The sequence below is a fragment of the Aspergillus pseudotamarii genome, assembly GCF_009193445.1.
Source record: "Aspergillus pseudotamarii strain CBS 117625 unplaced genomic scaffold BDV38scaffold_2, whole genome shotgun sequence".
In the NCBI taxonomy this organism is placed as follows: domain Eukaryota; kingdom Fungi; phylum Ascomycota; class Eurotiomycetes; order Eurotiales; family Aspergillaceae; genus Aspergillus; species Aspergillus pseudotamarii.
In genome coordinates this window covers 1,106,556-1,118,961 of record NW_022475016.1, presented here as the reverse complement: position 1 = coordinate 1,118,961, position 12,406 = coordinate 1,106,556, and the positions used below count along the sequence as shown (strand labels likewise).

At 48.4% G+C, this 12,406-nt stretch overlaps 5 protein-coding genes across 5 annotated transcripts; 3 read left to right on the top strand and 2 right to left on the bottom strand.

The window, feature by feature from the left end:
- Positions 1 to 138: 138 nt before the first annotated feature.
- BDV38DRAFT_277514 (bZIP transcription factor) lies at positions 139 to 1,082 on the top strand (the record flags this gene model as incomplete). Its single annotated transcript, XM_032058509.1, has 2 exons — positions 139 to 235; positions 292 to 1,082. 2 exons carry the CDS (start codon positions 139 to 141, stop codon positions 1,080 to 1,082), a joined length of 888 nt encoding a protein of 295 aa, XP_031919559.1.
- Positions 1,083 to 1,873: 791 nt separating this feature from the next.
- On the bottom strand, positions 1,874 to 3,858 carry BDV38DRAFT_277513 (IucC family-domain-containing protein; the record flags this gene model as incomplete). The annotated part of the gene is made up of 5 exons (XM_032058508.1): positions 1,874 to 1,969; positions 2,045 to 2,510; positions 2,573 to 3,258; positions 3,318 to 3,418; positions 3,468 to 3,858. The coding sequence occupies 5 exons, from the start codon at positions 3,856 to 3,858 to the stop codon at positions 1,874 to 1,876; spliced, it is 1,740 nt and encodes a 579-aa protein (XP_031919558.1).
- Positions 3,859 to 3,948: 90 nt separating this feature from the next.
- Positions 3,949 to 6,119, top strand: BDV38DRAFT_233812 (TauD/TfdA family dioxygenase). Its single transcript, XM_032053169.1, has 4 exons — positions 3,949 to 4,547; positions 4,622 to 5,108; positions 5,179 to 5,472; positions 5,537 to 6,119. Exons 1-4 carry the CDS (start codon positions 4,427 to 4,429, stop codon positions 5,694 to 5,696), a joined length of 1,062 nt encoding a protein of 353 aa, XP_031919557.1. The 5' UTR covers positions 3,949 to 4,426; the 3' UTR covers positions 5,697 to 6,119.
- A 314-nt stretch (positions 6,120 to 6,433) lies between these two features.
- BDV38DRAFT_292084 (uncharacterized protein) lies at positions 6,434 to 9,397 on the bottom strand (the record flags this gene model as incomplete). Its single annotated transcript, XM_032061923.1, has 5 exons — positions 6,434 to 7,555; positions 7,623 to 7,848; positions 7,901 to 7,971; positions 8,352 to 9,124; positions 9,184 to 9,397. The coding sequence occupies 5 exons, from the start codon at positions 9,395 to 9,397 to the stop codon at positions 6,434 to 6,436; spliced, it is 2,406 nt and encodes an 801-aa protein (XP_031919556.1).
- A 1,587-nt stretch (positions 9,398 to 10,984) lies between these two features.
- Positions 10,985 to 12,391, top strand: BDV38DRAFT_292082 (glycosyltransferase family 69 protein; the record flags this gene model as incomplete). The annotated part of the gene is made up of 3 exons (XM_032061922.1): positions 10,985 to 11,551; positions 11,610 to 11,835; positions 11,894 to 12,391. 3 exons carry the CDS (start codon positions 10,985 to 10,987, stop codon positions 12,310 to 12,312), a joined length of 1,212 nt encoding a protein of 403 aa, XP_031919555.1. The 3' UTR covers positions 12,313 to 12,391.
- Positions 12,392 to 12,406: the final 15 nt, after the last annotated feature.

Genomic DNA, 12,406 nt, shown 5'->3' with positions numbered 1-12,406 from the left:
TAGGGCATGAATACAGGTGGCTTGCTCTTGGCGTCCGTGGTTAGGGCTGCTTTCTCATTGGTGAGAAAAGCATAAGCCAACACCGTCGGCGGAACTCAACATCAACATCTCCCGACTTCACCCCGTAAGCCAGACGGCATGCTCGGAAATAACGACGACGAAATATCAAAATGCCGGAAGCGAGTCATAACTCCGGCACGAAAAGAACAGAACCGGGTCGCGCAACGGGTTTATCGTAAGTATGCTTTGTACATTCGCCGGGACTAAGGGCAACGGCTAAATGGAGTGTAGGCCAACGGCAAAAAGAGCGCCTGCAGCGAGAAAAGCAGACAGCTAGGCCATCTAGCACCCTCAGAGTACTACAGCCCACTCCAACTGGAAACGATGTGCCGACGCAACCTTTCGGTCCGATGGACTGTTGTACGGCCGATGTTCCAGGAGTGGATCCAGAGGTTCGACCGAGTCAATGCTTGGCACCGATGAAATTAACTCTCGACCATTTCTTTCCCTTGGAGAAATCCTCTACGACACAAAACGACGATGTATATATTCAGCTCGTTGAGGAACATGCAACCAACGAAAAAATACCAGGCTCAAGTTTCACATCAGACACGACGCTACCCCATCTGTACCAGAACACCCTGGAACTGACACACACGATGCTGCTCCGCGCATGTCTTCACAATGCCCAAAGCTTGGGCATAAGTATCAAGCAGTTCTTTAGCTATGAGTGCATGTCGCTCTGTTCACCGTTTTACAGAGCCAACACGACCATGGCTGATGACCCTCAGACCCTCATCAAGAATGTCTCGAATCCATCTACCCCTACGCACCTCCAACCGACATTGCCACAGATCCTCTTTCCTCATCATCCGCTATTAGACCTGCTACCATTGCCTGCATTAAGAACCAGAGCGGTCATGTTAGCTGCTACCGCACCCACACTGATCGATGCCGTAGACCTCAAGCGAGATATCGTTGGCAACGCAGGTATTGTGTGTCGGGGCGAACAACCCTGGGATATGCATAGTTGGGTGGCAGCGCCATGGTTCTTAAAGAAATGGAAGCTGCTACTAAGTTAACGTTTCAGGCACTATGGAACTTTGCGCATTATATAGAAAGTTGTTTACTGAAATTGTGAAGCTCTTCGAAGGTACTGTTGGACCAAGCTTGGATCTTGAACGTCCACACCACAAGGACTGATAGGGTTGGTGAGCCAGATCAAACCGTTGTAGATGCTCAGCTACCCACTAGTGTACTATACTTCACAGTATGTGAGAGCGTTCGGGAAATAAGAATTCTTTGTTGGGCATAGAAATTAAGATGGGGCGAAGATAGCGGAAATGGATACACCCCTTTGGTAAATAGATTTAAACACGAAAGCATTGATGCGAGCTACCGTTGACTTATTTGAGCCTGAGGGCTATTTCAGCTAGGGCCATATATGTTATTCTGTGGCGCGGTCGAACATAGGCCGGTGATGTCCCCGGATACCCAGGAAGGAATGGAACAAGTGGAGGCACCCGGTGTAGCGATAGACGAGGAATAATACTTGAAAATAGAACAAAACCTATATAGTCTACAGATACCAAGATATTAGCAGATCAAGTGTGCTCTACCCACCCTGAGTGAGTTTCTAACCATGCCGACCTGCGTGTGCTGCCTGCATCACTATGTGGGCTACATAAAGGTGTGTGCAGCTCCGTAGGGGAGCTTATGGAAAGGGCACGTCCTCTCTGGGTGCCATGTACTTTATAGATGTTTTACAACGCAAACTATATTGCAGGCGGCCCTAGCAAATGAAAAGAAAGAAAGTGTGTGCTAACACAGAAACAGTGGGCCACGTATTCGATTTGATTGACAGATGACTTTGCTAAGTGGCGTGCAACGAGGGCTGATAAGTATGTAATATAGATTTCCACCGCGGAGAGTCCATCAGGAGCACATTCGGCACTTCCCGCTCGATGTACTATAAAGTGAGAAAAGAAAGTCAGTATGCTGGAGGAACAGCCTTGAAGGCCGCATGCCTACCAGAAAAACTTACATCGCGATATTTGCTCTCCATCCTCATTCTCAGGAAGCACTTGAATGGCATTGTATTCTTAGTGAAATACTCCAGTAACTCTGCTCCAGGTGAGTCTTGGCCGTGCCCCAAAACTGTCGATAATGTTTCTAGGATGATTGCCCATCCGCCATGGTTTTCCAATCCCAGAGCTTCAAGGAGAAACCCGACGTGATTCTGGAGGAGTGAATGATGCACCTTGCTCCAGACATTTTGTAAATTATCCGTCAAAGTCGCTCCTCCAGGTGGCAATGTGTCGAATTTCACACCATGATTTTTCAATGTTGGGACATGCATTCTGACACCTCCAAAGTCACGGACAGCGAATCCTTTGATTTGGCCCGTCTGGCGGCAGACACGAGCCACTAGGTTCTGCCCGTGGCCTTCCAGTCCGATTCCATACTGAACCAATGGAGGGAGAACAAGGCTAAACAGTACTGTAACGTATCTTTTGTTCCGAAAATTAGCTTACATTCCCTTGACCCATCACCAGCATCTGGGCTAACAAACCTTTGGAGCCACTCCTTCTTCTGGGAGACCGTCTCCAGGTTGTACAAAATCTCCGCATATGTACGACTCTCGCCATAGGGCTTCTGGCCCAATGCTGCAGCAAGGATAAGGACTTCATCATTTGCTTGCGCTCTACTGTCAAGGCTATCTCGTAGGATACAAGAGAGGTGGCGCGCGTCGTTGAAATCTTCTTGACTCCCCGAGACAGCTGCCATCTCTCTGAATACCCAGAGGTCCTCTGGAAGAAATTTCTCCAAGAGTGCCGTTTGAACTGGGCCACCACAAGTTGTCCAAGGTGTGATGGTTCGGAGAGCGGAAGTGATCTGACAAGCCAATGAGAGCTTCAGGTGGTAGTCAAATTCTAGTTCTGGTCGCATAGTGAGAGTCCGCATAGATGCCTGGGCATCGGCGCAGTCGGCGGTAAGTTTCAGAACGACAGCATCAGGGAACCTCTGGTGGACAGAGGGCAGCTGCTGAGCGAGACAAGGGACGATCACTCGATCACTACTTGTTTGTGGAATGTCCAGCCGTTTTAGTAGAGGTTGCAATTCTCGCTGAAAGGGACCTGTTATACGGAGATTGTCTCGTGGAACTGAGACAAACGCTAGAGTCGGTGTGAGCATCCCAGGTATATCTCCAGGGCTGACAGGCTTTAGGGGCTCTTGAGCATAGCATAATCGATGGTACTGTTTATGCTGAGGTTAGCTCCAATACATCATGTAGAATGCCATCTGACAGGTCACACCGGGTGGCTCGGGTGGCCATATATCAACGTCCGCTCCCATTTCGCAGATGTATCCCGCAAACCCAACACCTGTTGTCCCTGGCTGATTTCTAGCCATTTTTCTGACTTATCCTTAGTACAACAGGTGGACGCCCATGTTGGTGCTCTCACCTTGGTTCCTCGCTGAGTTGCGCAGCTCTTGAATAATAGCCTCCAGTACCGTCTCATTGGCAACATCCCTGAACGAGGCACTGAGGACGCCGAATATTGCGCCCGGATCCAGCTCTTGATTCCCAGTTCCCCCAACAATTACAGGCGGCTGCAAGCTGGCTGGTCGTACGACAGAAATCACGCGATCCTCTTTCATTTCAATGACGGTGCCGGGCTTTACCCCAACCTTGACCCAGGCGCCATCCTGAGGACTCAGTAAGCAGAGTGTGCCTGCCCCACCTGGCGCAGTAATTTCCAGCTTCGCACCAACTAGCCCTTCGTTGACTACTTCGGCGAGAACTCGTCTCGTTGTCTCGAATAGAGCTTGGTCGTGCCAGGGTAGGACTGTCATATTCTCTGCCGTAATTGTGCGTAGCAGAGCTTCACACGATGAATGATCTATTTCTCCGAATGTACTCCTTCAGTTCCCCTTAAATATCTTCGCTGGTCCCAATGGGAACAATTACGCTAGAATACGCTAGAATGATAGCACACAGCTTGAAGCTACTATAATTCGCTGGTTTTCTCTATTTAACTTTGGAGGTTGTCGATCGCTCCTATTGCATGAGATGATCTACCATCCATCGCCCTCTGTTCAGCTCTATGGTCGGATCTCAACGCGTGGTGGGGCTGTGGGCTGACCGACCACGTCGAGGGGCAAGATAAGAAGGACGTTATGGACACCGATATGGGTAGCTAAAAGATATATAGCCTGTTAATCTCCCTAAGTATTTTGGTTTCACCAACAGTCTCCGCTGTGAGATCACAGGTGAACTGTTTCGGGCATTACTTCAGAAATTGAACAGGTCACTTATCATTTGGATCACAATGATTATCAATCCGACAAATTTGATCACGGATAACAACGATTACTAGACACGACCCTTCCTCATGGATTTCCCAAGAGGCTGGAATCCAGTATGGCCTGGGAAGGAAAGGATATTTCCCTGGATCACGCTCTCGGTGGCGGGGCTCCATACTTGTTGATTCTGGAGGGTCCACAATTGGCCGAGATCGATGCGGCGCTCAGATACTTCCAAAGTCAGCAGGCCACAACCTTACTACACAGTCTGTTCCTTCCCGTATGCGGATCAGGGCTGACTTCTCCACTCTAGGTTTGGCTCAGCCAATGGAAATTCTTAACCCGTCAACGTTTCCTCTGCCGGGTTTGTGGTCGATTCTCCGGTCTGTATCGGACAATCTTCATTCGGACTATGGCTTTACTCTCATTCGTGGAGCACCAGTGGAACGCTATACCCGCGAAGAGAACATGATCATTCATGTCGGAATCTCATCCCACATTGGCGCCATGCGAGGCCGCCAAGACCATCAATTTAAGGGCCAGCCAGCGGACGTGATGCTGGCCCACATCACCGACATGCGACGCCCGAGTGGGGAGCAAAATTACGCCCTGGCAGCATATACCGACAGTGAAGTGGTATTCCACACGGATGTGGGGGATATCGTGTCGCTCTTCATGCTTAGCGAGCCAGCAAATGGCGGTGAAAGTCTCCTTGCGAGTGGATGGACAGTGTACAATGCATTGGCCGAGACCCGCCCGGATCTAGTCCGCGTTTTGGCAGAGGATTGGCCGATCCCTAGGTGTGTGGAGTCTGGACGAAATCCCATTCTGGAGTCCAATGACACGCTTTGACTAACGTACAGTAACTAGTGCACAGGAACCTGGTCTCATTAAGCACAGACCGCTTCTGTTTTATCAGCCTGCCAGAGGTTCAACTCCAGAACGAATTATCTTGCAATTCTCACGGCGCTCATTCTCTGGGTTTGGAGCCCACTCCCGGCTAAACAGACTCTCTCCCATCCAGATGGAGGCACTAGATGCTCTCCATCTTCTGGCCGAGAAGTCCCATGTGGCAATGGAGCTGAAAAAGGGCGATATGCAATTCATCAATAACCTCAGTATGGTCCATGCTCGAAATAGTTATGTGGATGGTCCAGATAGTCGGTAAGTCTGTACCTGCGTCCTTACACATGAGTATGCCTATTGGTTAATTGAAGATATATTCAAGACGACACCTACTGCGCCTATGGCATCGTGATCCTCAAAATGCGTGGGCCACACCTGAGCCATTGCGCAATCGTGCAGATCGGATTTATGCCGACAAATTTCGACGCGGACCGCAGACTTTTTTTGTGGATCCAATCCCTAGACCGGTGGGGAAGGTTTAAACAGGAGTAAGATGACAATTGAAATACAACCAATATGAGGGGTAGGTTGAGTGTTTTTCGTGATTAACGTGGATTATCAGCTCGACAGCAACCTACTGGAGATACGACATTATAACATTTTTTCAATGCTACATCGTGTGAAACACTTGGTGATGGCTTGAATGGATTAGAGGATATGGGCTAATTCTGCTGAGCTCCACTGACTTGCGGCTGAAGTAATGACTCATTGAATTTTTAAAATTGGGTCCATTCAGGGCTTTTTCGTATATCAGGGCCGGTAGATGGACGAGAGAAATGCTATCGCGTAGCATCCGGGATAAAATTGACCTGAATATACATGGTGCACATCACAGATATTTAACAATAGCTGAAAAAACGGCATATAGATGCCGAGTATACTATTACCGGCTAGGTCCACATTGGAGTCCAATATATTTTCATGCGGTGACGGGTGACATGTTGAGAGTTATGTCACGCTTTCACCACTACTCAACTTACGAGTAAAGTTAGGGTCATGTAGCAGGCTGTGTATAGTCTGTTTCCCTTTTTACAGTTCTTTAGTAACCCTATGAAGTTCGCCAACCAGGACTTTCGGCTGGCACGCTCAATTCACCCAAATTGATTAAAAACGTTCAAGGACTTATCCCGGTATATTGTGAATATAGTGTAGGATCGAGTACTCCTGTCTTCCATGATTTGTCCTACATTGAATTATGTTATATTTCATTTCTCAATATTTAAGTTAGTAAAAGACCCCCTTCTTGTCGATAAACAATGTCGCACCAATCCACATCATAATCCTCCGCTCCGCCCTTGACAGCATTCCGTTGCTCCCATACCTGTTGCAGCACGCCCAATGCCCGTTGAATATTGTTAAAGTCACGCTTTCTTAGCATTTCCTTCATCCTGAACCGAATGACCTCCATATGGCTGCAATCTGTAGCCTCACCTCCTGCAATAAACAGAGGGAAAAGTAGCGCAGACTCGACAATCCCAGATACCGGAATATTAGCCGTATGCTGTAGAACACTTGAGATTTCAGCTTGTATTGCAGCGCGCAGACCGGATGCACAGTCCTGATATAGCCTCCGTGAAGGCAGACCATGAAGCCTTAACCCGCGGAGCGTCCGGCGATAGAGATATATTAAGGCACTACTGCGATAGGCGTAGGCCAGTGAGGCGAGGACTGGATTCGTTCCTGGTGGGCATACCCAGGACTTCAATATTTGCTCGGTAGAGCTGAAACAGTTTATTACACTTGCATCAATTTCACTGGGTCGCATGGAATGGAGAACAAGGCGTTGCTCGTCGAATGAGCTGATGTCGGATATGATTATTAAGATTTCAAAAGCAACGCCGATATAAGTGTCAATCCTATCGGTTAGGCCTTGCAGGAAATAGCTTTCAACCAATGGTTGCTTTCCCAGTGTAACGCTTCCTAGTATATCGTGATACGCAAAGTTGCGCAAGATCCACTGCCCCTCAGAGCTCTGTTTCAAGGCCTCGAGCCCATTTAGCCCGGACCCAGGAGTTGGACTGGCAGTGCTCGTCGACATAATGATGTGTTTCACGCCGTTGAGATGTCTGTACCATTCTGTATGACAGCCTAGGCACACCTCGGATATCATGAGCACTAGACTGGTAGCAGCGTTGATCTCGCGGGCAGTAATTCCACGAGCTGGAAGAGATATTGCAAGAGATCTGAGCGCCCGTGAGCGTGCTTCAAGCGCTGTAGATCGATATCGACTGTCACGAACGGCTAGCTGACCAGCCGACCATGCGACTAGTGCGTCTGCTAGTGTGGGCGATTCCATTGCCATTGGCAGAAACGCTATACCGATGTCAGTTTGTGCTAGACTCTTTGCAGCTCTTAGAATATTCGGAATAGATGTTACCAGAGAGAAAGCAATTGTCCTTTTCCGTGACAGTCAACAGCTGGGAAAGAGTTGTAATGTAGAAGTTCATGGCAGATCGGCGTTGAGCGTTTTCGACATTCTCATGCAAGCGAGAACGTTTCCATTCAGATAGACCGTCTGCTGTGGGATGGGAAGTGATGGCCAGGACCTGACGGGCCGGTTCACGAATACACTCCAGATTCAGGCGCCTGCAATCTCCACAAACGGGAAAGGTATTGTGGACACATTTCTTGTGTCTGCCTTAGGTCTTAGTCCAGGCTATGTCGGAATACAATGGCGAACACCTACCTGTAGCGACAGGTCAAGCAGCCGGTCTTGTCGTGCTTAGAGCCATTGCGGCGTCTCACTGGCTTCATGGTCTTGGAGGGGACTAGCATTCTATTTGCTTTCGAGCTTTTTTGAAGAGACTACCGAAAAGGTCAGAAACAGATGCCAAATGAAATCTTGAATTTCCGTTCAAGTTGAGGTTAACCGTCATAAGAGTGACAGACTTCAGGCGCTGACAAATATGGAGGCTTCCCCGCGCGATTTAGTTAAATAGTGTTAAAAGTCTAACCGCCACTAAGGGGGTTGAACCTATTCATAACATTCCTGGTATTTCTTGCTATTGTGTCTTTATTCTGTCCCTAAGGCTGCCCACTGGCCTGCTGGTACATATCATGCTAACATGCTAATCCACACGGATCACCACCTTTCCTGTATGCGTCGCCCCCCATAAATATTCATATGCTTCCTTCACCTCCTCGAAGTCGAAGGTTCGATCAATAACAGGTCGAATCGAGCTTGCCTCGAAGCATTCCAGCATCTCCTGCAATTGCTCTCGCGAGCCAACAACCACGCCTCGGACGATGCACAATCGATCCAATGCCAGGAAAGCAGCATCCGGTCCACGGAGGTCCTTACCAATGCCCAACGGATCTGGGTTCGTGATATGTCCAATGCAATGGATAATTCCGTGCATCGCGATGGCATCGAACGATCCTTGAAGCGTGAGTGTTCCCCCGACCTCAATGATATGGTCTACTCCACGACCATTTGTGATCTGTTTGGCTTGGGCAGCCCAGTCAGGAGTTGTTCGGTAATTGATTATATGCGTTGCACCGAGTTGTTTCGCCTTGGCCAATTTTGCATCGGATGAGGATGTCACGATGGTCGTTGCGCCTGCTGCATGGGCGATCTGCAAGGCAAATGTCGAAACACCGCCCGTTCCTTGAAGAAGGACGGTCTGACCAGTTCGCAACGGCGTTAGACCATATAGAGCATTCCAGGCAGTGAGGGCGGCGCAGGGAAGGCAGGACGCTTCTTCGAAGGAGAGATAGTCTGGAATACGAACAACTCCGGTTTTAGGAAAGATGAAGTACTCGCCGAGCAATCCCTGTGTCTCACCCCCAAGTTGTGTCAAGAGTGTCTGCATATTTAGTCGACCAGCGAGATGATCCTGTGTAAAGTTCGCAAGGACTCGGTCGCCTGGCTGCCATTCTGTAACTCCTTCCCCGACTGCTTCGACAACGCCTATTGGTCAGTTAGCAAGGAAGTCGGTCTATTGTAGTTGTAGGTAAATGGAAACGTACCGGCACCGTCGCTACCTGGGACGAGCGCATCAGGACCGGGAAATGGGTACGTTCCAATAGCGATGATCCCGTCTCTCCAATTCAGTGACACGGCTTTGATCCGGACTAGTATTTGGCCATATTTGGGAGGAGCTTTGGGGACTTCACGTAAGCTCAGGCTATCAAAGCCTGCCTTTTGAGGAAGATAATATTGCTTGAAGGTTGGGTGAGACATAATTCGAACACGGATGCTCCTAAACCTGTCTTTGATTCTAGTATTGTCCTTGATGGCCTGAAGACCTTTTATATCTAAAGATCTATGAGTATTGACGACCTCGTGACAATACAATAATATGTTGCTTTATTGAAGGCTGTAAATACACCATTTACGCCTATCCCGCCGTGCAGGGAACATTAACGTATTTGAAATGGGTGGGGACAGTGTTGCAGATCCTGATTTGCGCAGTAAACTTTTAAAGTTGGAGGATTCTCATATACGCCATTTACGCCGTGTAGACTAGATCAAATGAGGGGAAGGCAACGGGAGCTAAATGCAAACTCCGTAAGCCAAGGCTGAGTGGCCAGCTAGAGCTAGAGCCCAGATGTGTGGAAATGTATATTCCTGATTATTCTATTTCACAAGATATGTTTAGGCTTGGTCTAAGAGCCTATCGTTCATAAGTGGACGACCTCTCACCCTGCTAGGCTAGCAATCTCGACGGACACCCAGATGTTGTTCAATATTATTTCATTAATAGCCATGGGGTATGGAGGGGCTGGTAATCATTGCATAGACACTTGATTGACGATATTCTTCGCCGCTCTTGCTGTCTAGCGTTTGTGTTTGTTGGAAACAATCCGTGTATGCGTTGTCTGCTTCGCCCCTTCTGTGGTGCACAACATCGGTATTGTCTCCCACACCAACGTGCAGGTCTCTAGTGCCGCCCAAGCCCCTATTTGTTTACCAGTGCTGTTTTCGAAGCAATGTAGTGAGGGGGAACTTGGCACTAAAAAAGGACGTGTTATCGCCAGAGTGAGAGCTTCACATTGAATCCATCTCTCGTCCTCCATCTGGGGTGTCGGATCAGGGGGGGCTTTTTAATTCTTCCGCTATCTTGGAAAAACTATCACCAGGATGAGCGTGCGAAAGTACTTCACGTCTGTGATAGCACTTGCAACACCATTCAAAGTAAGGGACAGGTTTTGCATCGGTAAGCAATGCTACGGATCATCTGTTCATATGGTCAAGTTCAACCGCCTATGAAAGATATCACCACTGCACGCAAAACTTTAACGACAGTTCTACCACTAATAAGGTATCCGCACCCAAGTGGCGTAAAAGGTCCCAGGTTCTCCAGCACAAACTAAAAATAGGCTTTCAAACAGACCTTTTTAAGACAATTGTCCAAAGAATTTCCCATGGACGCGGGTACATTCTGGTGTTAAGGGGGGGGAATCACCTGACTTACCCGGCTACCCTCTTTGTAGTAGAGCAGCAAGATCTACATCAAACAGCCTTCCGCATCTTTTTGCACATTAGATATACCTACGTAGTTCAACTTCGTATTATAATGCACCTGAATATGGGGTTACAATTTTCCTTTCTCGATATCGTACTCTGAGGTGCATGCATACGAATTTCGAAACATGTTCCACTTCAAGGACTTTTAGGCAGCAGAGCATTCCTAGCGCGCGCCCCCTTACTCGGCATTATTCAAAGCTTCCTTGGAAACAAACATGAGGAAGCTTTACCCCTTTATATAGAACCTTTAGCCATAGCAACATCACATAATATAACCACATTCATGCAACTCATACCGCGATGAAACCACACCGGTACTCCTTGTACAGAAAGGCACGCCGCATCCGACTAGCCCTTTTCTTCATCCTGGTTGGATGGACCATAGTAGAAGTGCTACACATTAAATACTCGCTTGTGCGAGAATCACAACCTCGGCACGTTACCCTAGGAAGTGAAAAGATCTACATCGCTGGCCTTCACTGGAACAGCGAGCAGATCCTCCGGGAAGCATGGATTGCGGCCGTGGTGGACCTGGCCAATGCGATCGGCCGAGACAACGTTTTTGTCAGTATACAGGAAAGCGGCAGTTGGGACGATACCAAGGGTGCACTGATTCTCATGGATCAACTGCTGGCGGAAAATGAAATTCCAAGGAGGATTGTCCTAGATAACACGACTCATCTCGACGAGATCACTAAACCTCTTAGCAGTCAGGGGTGGATTGAGACGCCGATTGGGACAACCGAGCTACGCCGCATACCGTATCTGGCCAAATTACGGAATGTAGTGATGGAGCCGTTGTATGAACAGAACAGTGCTGGCATTATATATGATAAGATCTTGTTTCTAAATGATGTGATTTTCACCGTAAGTCAATATGCATTGAGAAAGCGCATTCTAGACATCTCCCTAACTCATACCCTAGACCTCTGATATCCAAAGGTTATTGTCTACAAGAGGAGGCAACTACGCAGCAACGTGCGCACTGGACTTCTCCAAGCCTCCCAACTTCTATGACACCTTCGCCCTCCGCGACTCTGAAGGCCATGACATGCTCATGCAATCATGGCCCTACTTCCGATCCCGAGCATCTCGTCAGGCCTTGAAAGGTAGCCAACCTGTTCCCGTCACAAGCTGTTGGAACGGCGTAGGTCAGTAGAACAGCCCGTTTATAATCATGACACACGCAGTGTTAACAGTCCTACCCAGTGGCGATGGACGCAACCCCTTTCTACCAAAATCCACCCTTAAGATTCCGAGGTATCTCCGACAGTCTTGCAAAGTCACACTTAGAAGGTTCTGAGTGCTGCCTTATCCATGCCGACAATCCTTTGTCGAGGGAGAAGGGGGTCTGGCTTAATCCCAACGTGCGTGTGGGGTACAGCTCTGCTGCCTATTTGGCCGTGAATCCGGAAAAATGTTCATGGCTCTCCAGTTTTACCATAGGTAACGGGTTATGGAAGAACCGGTTCATGCGTTGGCTTACCACACCGTGGTTCAAAGAAAATATAGTCTGGACACGGTTATGGAAGTGGGAAAAGCAGTCTCAAGAAAATAGGGAACGTGGGCCTTTCTGTCTTATTAATGAAATGCAGGTTCTTACGGAAAATGGATGGGCGCATCGGTAGTGGCGTTGCGCTCGTGGGAATATATATATTTAATCAAGACACCAAGCTCCACATTGTATTCTATATGTGAAAGGTTGAAGAAGACAGGTCTGCG

Coding starts and splice junctions, on each gene's coding strand:
- BDV38DRAFT_233812 (XM_032053169.1), top strand. CDS start 4,427: ATGGCCTGGGAAGGAAAGGATATTTCCCTGGATCACGCTCTCGGTGGC. Junction 4,548..4,621: donor GGCGCTCAGATACTTCCAAA/GTCAGCAGGCCA, acceptor TCTCCACTCTAG/GTTTGGCTCAGCCAATGGAA. Junction 5,473..5,536: donor GTGGATGGTCCAGATAGTCG/GTAAGTCTGTAC, acceptor GATATATTCAAG/ACGACACCTACTGCGCCTAT.